The sequence below is a fragment of the Apis mellifera genome, linkage group LG7 (genome assembly GCF_003254395.2).
Source record: "Apis mellifera strain DH4 linkage group LG7, Amel_HAv3.1, whole genome shotgun sequence".
Lineage (NCBI taxonomy): Eukaryota > Metazoa > Arthropoda > Insecta > Hymenoptera > Apidae > Apis > Apis mellifera.
Window position 1 is genome coordinate 5,296,608 of NC_037644.1, and position 14,581 is coordinate 5,311,188.

Below are 14,581 nucleotides of genomic sequence, written 5' to 3' on the forward strand. Positions count from 1 at the left end.
AGAATTTTCTGTAACTTTGATTTGAATCTTTTTTTACATAATGTTTCATAAATTGTGATTGTTTCGTAAATATATATAATAGATATTGATTACGTATACTTATGGAAACATTAAAAAATAAATAGAAACAAATGAGAATTATTTATATAACATGAGAATTACTCATTTGTAGTAGATTAAAAAAATTATAAAATTAAATATTAATTCTTGAAAGAAAGCTCAATTTAAACAAAAATATAATATAATATAATAAAAAGAAAGAAAATAACTTTAGATAAAATATTTTAAAGAGATACCATGAAAAAAATAATCACGCAATAAAGAAAATTTCATTTTTAGAAATAACTATTTTCTGTTATGTAGTTCATGTATCAAAACACACAAAATGTTAGATATTTAGGAAAAAATCATATACATATTTTTATATTTTTTAAAAAAAATTTTAAGAATTAAAACTTATATATATTTATATTTATATATTTATATATAGAAATATATATAAAAATTGAATTATATATATATATATATATATATATATATATTACATACATGAATGATTGATTACATGCATGAATTTTAAAAAAAGATATGCTTTAAAAGTTAATATTGGAATTGAATTCATAATAATCTGCCAAATATAAAAATTTTGAATTTATGATTATCATTAAAGAGATAGTTAATGTTTAATATTAATAAAATTTCAGAGGAATATATTATTTGAATATTTACAGATTTTAGAAAAAATCAATTCAAATCAATCAAATCAAAAAAATGAATTTTACAATTTGCATTTTCTATGAATAATTTTTAGCGAATAAATGAAAAAAAAGAACGAGATCAATATACAATCAATATACCTTTAGGTATGAAATAATAAATAAAAAAAAGTCAATTAAACAAATACATTGACTTTTCTCATTTGCTATTTTGACATCACTTGACTTGAGAAAAGAATCATCATTATGTTACCATTGTAACATTTATTATTTATTATTATTATTATTATTATAAAAAATTAAAAAAAAAAACATTATTGATTAATACAATACATACGAAACTTGAATAGGAAAATTTCATTTAAAATTTTTTGGACATAGAAACTATTCAGAAAAATTTTTTTAATATTAATTAAAAATTGTTCTAATGAAATTGATTGATGAAATTTTAATACTTTTATAAAATTAATAATTTATATTATTCTATAAAATAATTCAATTTTATAAAATTAAATAAGAATAAATGATATTAATATGAAATTTTTTATTAAAGCAATAGAAAAATCAATTTGTTATATTATATTAAAATAAACACATTTTTATTAGGATAATAAAATTTATATAATATATTTGTTTATATAATAAAAAATTTTATAACTATGAATATAATAGAAATTATTATACTTATTTCGTTTGAAATAAAAGAGATAGAATGAATTCTTAATTAAAATGAAAAATATATAACTGAAGTACGATTATGACTACTAATAATAACTTATGATTTATAATATACTGACTTATTCTATAGATGAGTTTAATTACATAGATTGTAAAGTAAAATATATATATATATATATATATGTAATAATTCCATATATATAATCTTAAAAATAATATCATTTTGTAATGATATTTTATATATTTTTCATGATTGACAGTAATAATATTAAAAAATTTTATTTCATATCGATTATTCATCAGTTCTTTTCTATCTTTGAAATAATTTCTAAAAAATATTTTTAAATTTCATTATTAAATGTCATTTATTTCAAAATTTTTATTTAATTATTATTTGTTTTTCTTTTTTCTTGATATAATATTTTGTTGTATATTATTATCAAATTCTGTATATTATCTTCATTATATTCGTGTTTATTTATTATATTTCAGCTTTTTTTTGATTTTCAATTTGATCTTAAATTTGATGAAGTTAGTCTGTTTTTTATAAATGTTTTAAAGAAACTAAATTTATAGTTTATATATAGTTATTATATAGTTATATAGTTTATATATAAGTTTATAATTATATATTTTTTTTGTTTTTATTTGAGCATTTTTTAATTTTATTTTATTTTATAATACAATTTCTTTTTTTAAATGATCCCAATTTTTAATTTATTTGAAGATCTTTTATAAACAATAAAAATATTTTTTTCAAATAGTTAGCAATTGAATCAAATTTTCAAATTTTAGAATATTTTTAATATCATGCAAAGTAAATTATTAGAGATATTGTGAAAAAACATCTAGGATAATCTGAGAAATATTGCAACCTTTAGAAATATACCGACAGAAATAAAAATGGCAGAAATATTGTATGAAATAATTCCATAATCAGTTTATATTATATACTTTAAAAATATTAAAAGTGAATTTTATAATGCTGTTTTTTGATTATCAGATAATAATATTTAAAAACATTTTATATTTGGAAAATTTTTGCAACAGAAAAAATTCTTTCTATCTCAGTTATTCGTTAAACACTAATAATCTTGCTCTTTTATTTGCATTTATTTTTGAATTAAATGAAAATTTCTTTCATGAAAAAATTTTAATGACAACCAATGAGTTTTTAATTGCAGATTAGACAAGAATTGCAGACAAGAACAAGAAGATTTTTAAAATGTATATAATGATTGATTTTTATAATAATATATAAGAATATTATCAAAGAAATATCTTTTCGAAATTATAGATTTTACATTTAATAAAATTTGAAATTAATAAAAATTAAAATCAAAATTATTTTTGTTTTTATAAAATTATGTAATATTTTTAATAAATGTTTTGTTAATAAATAAACTCCTTTAAAAAATTGATAATCAAGAAAAAATATAGAAATAATATGATTATATTAAAAAATAATAAAAATAATCAAAGATCAAAAAAAAGAAAAACAAGAAAAGGGAAACATGGGTAGAAAAAAAAAAAATAATTCAAATAAGAAGAAAAAAAGAAATAATTGAAAAGGTAAAAACATTTAAAGAAACAAAAAATGAACAAAAATTTTAAAAAAAAATTGATAAAGATTAAAGTATATGTAAAAAATATTTATTAATATTATTAGTCCCTAAAATTCAAAAAGTCAATTTTTATTTATTCTAAATTTATTTATTGACGTATTTGTCATATATTTAATAGATAATATTTATAGGCTCTTTATTTCTGTTTATTATAAAATATTTCTTAATTTTTTTATTGCATGATAATATATTAGTTTGTATTAGTTTTGTAATGAACATATTAAATAAATTTATTAATAAATTTAAAAAAATTTTTTGGATTCGTGTTATATATACATCATAAATAAATAAAATTATACATGTTTGGATGTGTTTCAAGCTCAGATATATTTCGAGCAATTTCGAATAGTCGAGCAGGCAATTCCCATTTCGCGATACATTAAAAATTTAATATTGACGATGTATAGATTGATAAATACTGATATAATATATCTAAAATTAAATTAAATTGTAAAAAATATTTGTTTTAAATGATATCAAATATTAATAAAATATGTCTCATTATTATTAAGACTCTAATTAGTTTATAACAAAATTAAATAATGACTAATTGACTAATCTTTTAATCTCATAAGCAAACTTATTCTAAAGTAAATCCATTGTCGCAACACATTTTATCCTGAGCGTCTTGATTCAATTTGGTGTAAAGTAAGCTTTAGAACTGGGGTAACGTAATTGATAGTATGAGCTTAACCTCACCTTTTTCGGGTAGATTTAATGGATAAGGGATACCAACGTCCCTTCTTTCTTTAATTTTCTTCGCATGTGCGATTTCACACGATAAAATTTCGTGCAATGCGAAAGTTTAAAATGACCCAATTACTTTCACATTTTTTTTTAAAAGAACGATTAATTATAAAAATAATTTTAATTTTAAAATATTATTTAAATTTAATAGTAATAATAAGCTATTTTTTTATTTTATTTTATATAACTTTTATTTTTTTATGTAATTTAAATCATTATGTTCGTATAAAGAATTTTATATGAATTTGAAATTTCTTTTTATATTTTTCTTAAAAAAATCATATATTGATCATTATTAAATTATTTGATTGGAATTTTTATTATATATATTTATAAATATATATTACATATATTTATTTTTAAATTCTTTGAATATAATCTTTTTATGTATTAATATATAAATATTATAACATTTTATATTTAATTTAATATTAATAGAATATTAATATATTAACATAACATTAATATAATTTAATATAATAACATTAATTGTCTTATTACATTTCAAGAATTTTTACAGCTATATAAATCAGAAAAGTTTGAAATAATATAATTTTATATTACTTTTTTATTTCAAAACAAAAATATGTCAAATTTTATAATTTTAATATTATCTATTTTAATAATCTATCATAATAGAATTACTATTATTATTAATAATAATAACAATATAATAATTATAAAATAATAACTATTTTCAAAATAGTTGTTAAACAAAATAATTGTTAATCAATTTTTATTATTGTTAATAAAATTTAGTTAAATATAAAAAAAGAATTTTTATGTATTTTTAATAAAGAATTTAAAACTTTAATCAATTCAATTAATCAATTTATTTTATTATAATTGTTTATTTTGTAATTTGCATTGAATTATCACAGAAACTTCAATCTACTACATCTTTGTTTCATATTGCTGGCGTTGAAATCTATGAAACTACAAAAAGTTGTATGTAGAATATTAAAAGTTCGGTATATTTTTATGAAATAGATAAGCTATGAAATTGACTCAAATATAAAATTTAGCGTATTAATGTGCCTAAATTTTTTTCTATTATATGTGATATAATATTACGACTTAATACTAAATTCGAATCATTAAAGACAAAAAAGAAAACAAAAAATTTTATACAAGTTTAATTGTTATTATAATTTGTTCATGTATTTGTACATGTGAAAAACTTCAAAGATTTTAAAAAAAAAAAGAGAGTACTTTTAAAGAATATTGAAGATATATAAATTTTAAAGGCTGCAAGGCATTAAAATAGTTTTTCAAAGAAAAAAAGTTTCCAAGCCTAGAAATTACAAAAAAAATCAATAAGAGCATTAAAGTTATTAATATCATCGCTCAAGATGAAAATTATAGATACAAGAGAAAAATAGAGATATTAAGCAAAAAATAATTGTTATAAAAATGTCAAATTTTCTTTTATAATGTATATATAAAATTGATTTTTATTGACATTTAATATTAATGATTCTTTGAAAAATTAAAACTTTGTTTTTATAATACAAAATTTTAATTAGCCAATAATTTTAGTTTTTCTTATAGCTTTCTTTACAGATGTTTATTGAAATAAATATAGAATATTATTGTTCAAAGGTAAACAAAAAAAAAATATAAAAATTATATTATAAATATAAATATATTATAATTATAAATTCATTTAAATTATTTAAATACATATTTTATAGAATTAAATAATTTAAAAATTCAAAATAAAATATTTTATTTGTTATATTTATTTTAAAAATTTATATAAAAAACAATATTTTAATCTATTTAATATGAGTTTGTAATTTTTTTACTATTTATTTTTTCTTAATTTATATATCTCAAAATATATTAAATTGAATTTACATAAGTTATCAAATTTATCTCATTTTTTGTTACGAAATTCGAATAAGATTTGAAAAGATTTGATCATTATGTGCAATGAAATTATTCAAAAATTGTAAAAGAGAGAAGAGAATTGAACGCTCATCAGCATGGGGTAGGTGGCCGCGTGCAAATTCCCTCTCCGCTACTATATATATACTATATGGAGAACAGTAAGTATATATGGCCCTGGGGGTATAATATACCCCTTTTCCCGCCCATCTTTTCGATCTAACCGACCACGCTGCCCTCACAGATTCCCTCCCTTCATCAGCTTGTCTCTTTCCCTCTTCTCTTTATCCAGTTTATTCCGGATCATTGTCTCTTTTTCCCTCTTGCGTTCCGCTAACCTCTTTGCTACCTAGCTCGCTCGCTTGTCACGTTTTTCTCCTTTGCTCCAACTACGTTGCTTCATCCCCCACCTTTTCTGTTACCCCTTCCATGCCAACGAACCACCCACCAGATCGCTTGTTCGCTATGTCGCGAACTCCCTCTTACTTTCTCTCTCTCACGTTAGGACGTTTGATCAGTTTATCTCGCTCGCTTCTCCATTATCCTTCTCTATCCGACTCATATCGTTGCTTGTCATCTTATCTTCGTCCCTCTCGAATGCGCGGAGGCAGACGCCAACGAATTCACTTCACGCAACTTCAGTTTTACTCGGTCAGTTCCTACTGCCGGCCAGAAGAATTCGTCAGTATTCGCCGCGCTGCATTGCCGGTAAGTTGTATTTCAGAAGAAGATAGTTTGATTACTGTAATATTCACAAGTGCGTGTGCATAATGAGAAGATAAGCTTAAAATATATCTACAGCATATATGTCTGTTGTTAATTGCATTATCAGTTTAAAATAAAGTTGTTTATATAAATTTGATCGTGTCATTATAAAAAATACAAAAAAACTCTAGATTAAAGTGTCTGCCATTATTGGATCAACTCAATTTATTTGATTCTGAAAAAAAAACACATGGAGTAAATAAGTATTGAAAATATTTATTTTGGTAAGGACCAGAAAAATAGAAAGATATTCAGAGAATATCCATGAAAAATAGGAAAAAATATAGTCATTTTGGAGTAGAGACGAAAATAATATTATTAATTGCTTTTTCAATCGGTGAAATTTTCTTGATAAACTCCGAACAAGATTGTGCACAAAAAACGACACAACACGAATATACTTTCGATACTTCAAAAGATTTTGCGAAAGTTTGCCGCGTAGAAATCGCGAAACAACAAAGTCGAAGATTCTCTCCTCGCAGTGGGCCAAGTTCTTTATCAAAACATGGCCACGTGACCGACGGCGCGGCTTGTAAACAGTGAGTTTGACCACGTGGTTTGCCCCTTCTCTTGTCGCTGTATATCTCTCTCGCACTCATTCTCTTTCTCTGTTTCTTTCTCGCTCACTCGTGACACGCAGAACAACGTAAGCACAGCGTAGCGTATTCTCGGTCGGTCCGCTGCCAGCTGCGGGAGAGTTCGATTCGAGTGATCCGCGATACTGCTTTTCTTTACCTCCGTTTCATTTTTTCAAAGTGATATCTTTGTTACTGTGTGCATGATATCATATAAATACTATTTGTTTATAGTCGTGAGCCATAAAAAAATTAAGTGACAAACGCGAATACAGTAACGAAAAAGTGATCCGAGTTTCTGTTTTTAATTCATTATTATCGACGTGGTACTATTAATTTGTAGAAATTACAGTGTTGGCAATATTAAAAATTTCAATCGCAATACAGTTATCAACTGTTACGGATATTTTTTCCGTGGTTTGTCGCTAGGCAGCGTGATATTTGCGAAGAGACAGCACCTCTCGAGGTGCTCGCGGTCAAAGTGGATTACATGGAGGAAACGAACATGATGGACTCGGTGCCGGTTTCTGCGTCAGGGTCAAAGACCGGGTTGCAACCACAGCAGGGGGTACCATACGATCTTGAGAGTGGGTTCGAGCCTCAGACCAGAGCACGATCGCACACGTGGCCGCTGCCAAGTCCGGAGGAATATATCGAGGGAAACAAGAAGCCGAACGTATCGGTTCGAAAAGAGGGCGTCGAAGATGTCGAAAGTGGCACGCCGCCTCAACATGGTTCTCTCGGCCAAGGTACCGGCTTGCTTCCGGTCAAGAAGAATTCCTCCCGACGGAATGCCTGGGGAAATCACAGTTATGCAGATCTCATTACTCAAGCCATTACCAGTGCTCCAGATGAACGGTTGACTTTGTCTCAGATCTACGAATGGATGATGCAGAATATTCCATATTTCAGGGAGAAGGGAGAAAGCAACAGTAGCGCCGGATGGAAGGTTAGTTTATATATATATTTTTGATTCTATAATAATCTTTTTTTAATCCTTTCTTATTATTTTCGATACGTAAATTTCTAAACATAAATTTCAAATTTGATATCAATGAATTATTTTTGTACATAACACAACCCGCCCTTTTCTTTATTTTCACGTTCCCGCGCTAATCTTATGTAATACTCATGCGCGTTTATCAAGTATGCTTCGAATACTAAATAAAATATTTTCGTTAGTTTATATGTTAAATGATATAGTAAAAGCTTTTATAGCTTAAAGTTATATTAATTATAAATTTTATAATTAAATATTGTATACTTTTATACATTTAATACATATTCATTAGAGTATTTTCTTATAAAATGAAATAAAATTACAAAGAAAGACTACAAAAAAAATATGTATATTTGAGGAAAATTTTGCGTTATTTTCAATCAATCATACATCAATTATTTTTTGTAAATAGTGTTTATAATATATTATGTATTGAAGTTTTGACAAAATTTTTATATTTGTTGAGATATTGAGTCAAAAACGAAATTATTCTGTTTTCTTTTATACTGATTTGCTACATGACCATTCTGAAACTTTGAGAATGCTAAATAAGATTATAGTGTTTTCGATTAAATTTTATTAAAAATATAAAATACAATAAACGAAAAAAATTTTTATATTTCCAAAATTTCATCTAAAAATTCTAATTTTAATAAAAATTTATATAAATTTTTTTGAAAGAATAAAATTCTCAAAGTTTCGGTATTTTTTCATGTTTTGAATATAATTTAATCTAGGAATTTTTTTAAGATAGAACATTAAATGTTGAATATTTTATAATTTAGAATTTAGCTTTATTTCGTATCAAACATAAAAAACAGATTGAAATTTTGAGTTGATTTCCTTAAAGTATATTTTGATAAAAAAAATTAAAAAATAATTGTTCGTTTATATCGAAATTTTATATGAAACAATTTTTTAATAAAATACCACTGAAAAAAATTAACGCAATATTTTTTTAATTTTTGAAAACTTTATAATAATATAAAATATAAATATAATAATATAATATAAAATAGAGCAAAATTTTAGATTACAAAATACAGAATTTACTATTTTATTATTAACAAATTTTCCAACAAATTGTATTCAAAATTTGACAAAATGCTGAAACTTCGAAAGTTAATTATTTTAAAAAGATTTTGATCTAAATATTAATCCATGTAAATAATTATGTTCTCAATCATATGTATATATTTTCATTAAAATTAGAATTTTTGAGTTAAATAAATTTTTTTATAAGATATAAAATTTTTGTTCTTTGTATTTTCAAAATTGTATATTTTACATTATTAAAATATATTTACTATGATTGTTAATTGGAAATTGCTCCATCTTACACAGACTATCGATATTAGACTTTTAATTTTTATAGCCAATCAGATAATGATTTTCCGCGTTTTACATTTCTACGTTGCGCAGTCACACTCGAGACTGGTTTCGATATTCCTAACAAGATTCGCTACGGCTTGTGTCTCTCGTCATCGCCGAAACGTTGACCATGAATACGAGTGATAGAAAAAGAGAAAGCGAGAAAGAGAGAGAGAGAAAGAGAAAGGCGCCAGCGAGGCGTTTTAGATTTTTCGGCGCGTACTTATGTAGGTACGTATAATATATACGATGGATAGAAAATATTCGCGGTATGTAAAAAAGTAAGTATAGAATAAAGGAACAGGTTTTCGCATTTAAGTTTTATCCGTCTCATTTCCATACGTTCCTTCTTACGATTTTATCGTTTCTTTTCACAATCGAATCCGTTTGGATAAAATGTATTTATCCGTGGCCCTCTTACATGGAAAATGCGGCTTGCAGATAGAAATTTCACATAGTTACTTTCTCGACGTTCGAGAATTGAAATTCCCGTTCGAATTTACCAGAAATAACGAACGTGAAAATCGCGAGCAAGATCTTGATAGTGGTTAACCGTATATGCGCACATTCTTTTCATATGTATATTAGCCGCGGTTTGATTTCTAACGACATGCGTGTATCATCTCTGTTAATCGGAATTTAAAAAAAGCATACTATCGATTTACGCGGTTTAACAGTTGGCGAAGTTAACTTTTCCCGCGGTGGTGTACTTTTCCCTCAAAGCGGACCACTTTTGCGAGTTGTTCTGAAATCGAGGGAAATAAAACGCCTCCCGGTAAACAGCGATGCTTTGTTAATGTTATCGTACCGATTTCTGGAATAATATTCAACGAGATATAGATTAGAGATATTATTGCGTTATATTCACATAACGCAAAAATTGATGGATTTTGATATTATTTCTCTTTTTTTTCGGAATTATAGAAGTTCATCAAATAGATATGAAGCAATTGATAAAATTTGAAACATGTTTGTTTACTGTAAACAGTATGAGTATTGGGGAAATAGTATATGAAAAAAAAGTAATGTTTGGTGAGTTGTAAAAATTTTTTCTTTGATTTAAAAAAAACGTAAAATTTTTTTTATCATGAAGTATGCAACTGATTTAGAAATATTAAATAAAAATAAAAATACTAAATAATATAAATTGTAATAGAATATATTTATTTAGAATATTTATATAATTAAAAATTAAAGAAATGAATTTTTTTTATAAATAATGTTATTTAAGATACTGTTTACAATTTACTAATTGGAAAAAATTTATAAGAATAAATATTACAGCAAATAAAATTAATAATAATGTATTGATATATAATCAATTTAGATTCTTAAAATTAGCCAAGAATAAAATAAAGATTAAATTGTTGCACGATTTCCAATTTAAATAAAAAAAGAAACTCGAAAGAAAGATAAAATATTAATTAATATAAATTTCAATAATACTTATGTTTTCTTAAATTTTGTAATTAATTGAATATAAAAAGTATTTTTTCAAATAATTTAAAAAAAATTTCTTTCTATAATTCTAAATATGTAATTCTAAATATATAATAAAAAATATTTATATTTAAAAAAATGATTATAATAAGAAAATAAGAAAATAATATAAAACAATATAAAATTTTTTCGCGAAAAATTTAATAAGAAATTTCCCAAGGATTTAGTAGTATGGTTTGCGAAAATACATGTAAATAAGTATGTCACAAACATAAATGTCAATATTCAACTTTCTTCGAAGGAACAATGTATAAAATAAAAGGTACTTCATGTAAACTTTAATTCTCAAGATTCACAAAGTAACGAAGTAATGAGAAGCCGATTGCGAAAAATTTGTTTAGTGCAGCTGTAAAGTTCAGATGCAAGGCGCGAAACAGCGTGTAATCACGTGGTGGCTGTGTACAAATATCTGTATCTCCGGCGTGGTGTTTTCTACGTGCGTCTGGTCGCGTGTGAGTGAGAGTATAAATAAACGAGGATAGTCGTATTATCTGCGACGTGCATAACTATTGTATACGACGCTTGTAGTTCTGAGATTGAGACCTAACAATTCAACGTTTAATGCCCGTCGCATCATTTACTCCATTTGTCAAAACAAAGGAAGCTTTTGCTTTCTATACAGAATTACGAGAGGTTTTTGATTTGATTTCTATATAAAAAAAAAAAAAAGGAGAAAATATTTGAATTCAATTAACTATATATCTGTTCATTTATTTATATATTTCACTTTCAGAAAATAAAATTTTTAATAATTTAGTATTTAGCAAATATACATTTCTTTCTATCTAAATTTTTATTAAAAAAATAATACATTATGAATATTATATACTTACTTATTATATAGTTAAATTATTAAATGTCTGATTCATAATATTCTATTTATTAATATTCTATTCTATTATAAATCTTTCTGGAAACAATGGCTCGTTTAATTTTCTTCATTGTACATTTAAGATTAATTTTATAATTATCATATAATATTTATTTTTTAATTTCTTGTTTAAATTTGCTATAGATAAGACAATAGAATTCCTAATCATAATACAACAATATTTTTATTAAATAATTCGTGAATTATTGAAAAAAAATTACAATTCTTTAAATTCTTATATCGTAACTATAATAAGCATTTTAGAAAATTTTTATAATGTGTTCAACAAATATTTTTTAATGAATCATCTTGATTAATTTCTATTAGATTTAAATACAATTCTTATATTTTAATATGAAGGTTTAACATATTTAAATCTCTCTAATCTTTGAATTAAGCCAATGAAATTAGGAATTCCAGATGCACCCTGCGACACGTTCGCATAATGCTTCAACAGATACTAATATCGCAGTCATTTATCCGTATGCGTGCAAATATCATTCTTCAGTAGCATTCACGGCACTCTCGAGCGTTATAGATACTGAATATCGTATCGTATAATAACGTCTAAATATTCATCTCTTCTATTACTGCTCTTAGTCATATAAAATATAAATGTTCAGGTTTGTTACCATACGTTATCAATATCTTAACAAAGTTTCTATATGTAGAATTATTATTTTATAATTTCAGTGATTTCCATTTCATTTTTATAATTTCCGTACTTTATAGTATATATACTTTATAGTATATATATATTTACGAATGAAATATTAATACTAAAATATTAAATATTAGTCACAAAACGTTAAAGAATGAATTTTGAAAACGTTAAAGAAGAAATAATAATTCTTAGATAGTATTGGTATCTTCTATGGCTTATCTTTTTGATTAATATCATTAATTTTAAGCTTATTGTGTTTGAATGTATATGATCCAATTTTTAGATTAGTGTATCTGTTTTGTATAAAATTTTATAAAAATTTTAGATTATTTGAATTTGTTGAATTTTATTAGATTTATAAAAATTATAAAAATTATATTGTGAGTATATTTTAGAGAAGAATTAAAACAGTCGATTTTATTAATTATTTAGGATAGATACAGATTTTTATTTCATAAAACAGAATAAATCTTTTTCTATAAGCTTATTTTTCTATTTTATTAATTTAATTATTTTCATATTCGATACTATATCGGTATTTCTATAATATAATCATTTTTATTTGGTTAATTTATTCATGAATTATTGCTGAGATTTCCAAGATTGCGTTAAAGATTTTGATTGAAAATTCAACCTTGAAGTCTGAAAGCAATCAAGAATATCCAGAAAGAATACAAATATCTGTTGGATATTACAGAAACAGGAAAAAGAGAAAAAAAATCTTCGTGGTTTCGTTCGAAACGCAAAAAGCCCTTAAGCAATATTGGCTTCGAACTAAGCCCGATTTCTCAAAGCTGTTGGATCCGTACGAAGAAACTTCGAGAAACCAGCAAAGGTCTTGCTCACGTTCATCTGTTTTTAGTACTTTAGTTACAGCAAGTTATACCCGTTATTACAAAGCACTGAACACAGTGTTCTTTCATAACGATTAGACGGTCGTGTTCTAACGATCTGTAACAGTGCGCTGACACCGTCTGAGAATCTCCGGTATCCTCGAACGTGCTATTCTTTTACCACGATCCCTCATTTCGTCGATACACTGTCTGGATTTTATGCCGTTTAAAATGGTGTTCAAGAGTACCATCTGTCTTTCACATAAATCTTTTGCGTTCGTGAAGCAATAAAAGATTCCAAGATGATACTTCGGCGATTATAAAAATTTGTCGGATTTTGTTTTAAAGTGAAAAGTGAATCGAATTCGAGGAAAAGGAATATGATAGAATAATAGAATAGAGAAATATAAGACGTTTTGATCTATGTGTGTGTGTGTGTGTGTGTGCGCGCGCGCGCGTGTATATAGTAATGAGATTTTTAATAAAATTCAAAACTTAAGTAAAAATGAAAATCATAATGATCTTTTACATTAATCATTGTTTTTCGTTTTGTTTAACGTTTTGTTTAATAGATATTTCCGTTGTAACAGGAAGTTTTTAAGAATACATACAATGGAATTTATTTAGATTTATTTTGCGATTTATAAAAGAAAATAAATACATTGTATAATGTATAATAATGTATAATAATGTATAATAATGTATAAATGTAGTTTCAGAATAGCGGTTTGAAAATATATTTTAATTCCGATATATAAATAGTAAAATTATAAATTAGAATTAAAATAAAATAATTTAATATATATTTCATATTTATTAAAAAATAATTTATTAATTAATAATAATATATTTATTAATATAATTTTAATAAAAATAGATTTCAATTATTCAATGTATATTATTATCAGAACAATCTGAAGAAAGAAAGATCTGGAAATATAATATTGAATTAATATTTTCTGCAATTTTATGATTTATTTTTTTTAAGTAAACACTGGAACTATCATATTATTACTTGAATTTTTAATTATCTGATTATTTTAATTTAGAAAAAGTAAAAATACAAATTTTTAAGATTCATAATATTTATGTTTATATAACATTTTTGCATAAAATTTTCTAATTTCTAATTATCTAATTATTCATTTGATTTATTTATTTATAGCTATTTTGAGACTTTTTAAATAGTAAAATACAAAGAATATCTCATATTTTTATTTTTTTTTCTATTACGTATTTAAAACTTTTTTTATTGTATAGAAGTTAATTTATGTAATTTTGCTACTGTTTGATATAATTGTAATTAAAATTTTGTTTCTTTGTATTTGCCATTTTCTTTTTTTTTT

The 14,581-nt window shown here is 23.8% G+C and overlaps 1 protein-coding gene across 3 annotated transcripts in view; it reads left to right on the top strand.

Moving 5' to 3' along the window:
- Positions 1 to 6,170: 6,170 nt before the first annotated feature.
- Positions 6,171 to 14,581, top strand: part of LOC727091 (forkhead box protein O) — a 220,784-nt gene continuing 212,373 nt past the window's right edge. Inside the window, exons 1-2 of one of the 3 annotated variants that reach the window (XM_016913181.2) lie at positions 6,171 to 6,364; positions 7,426 to 7,945. In XM_016913181.2, the coding sequence (XP_016768670.1) occupies positions 7,487 to 7,945 (459 nt within the window). In that variant the 5' untranslated portion in view covers positions 6,171 to 6,364; positions 7,426 to 7,486. The other 2 variants (XM_016913180.1, XM_026442001.1) reach the window with 2 other exon arrangements.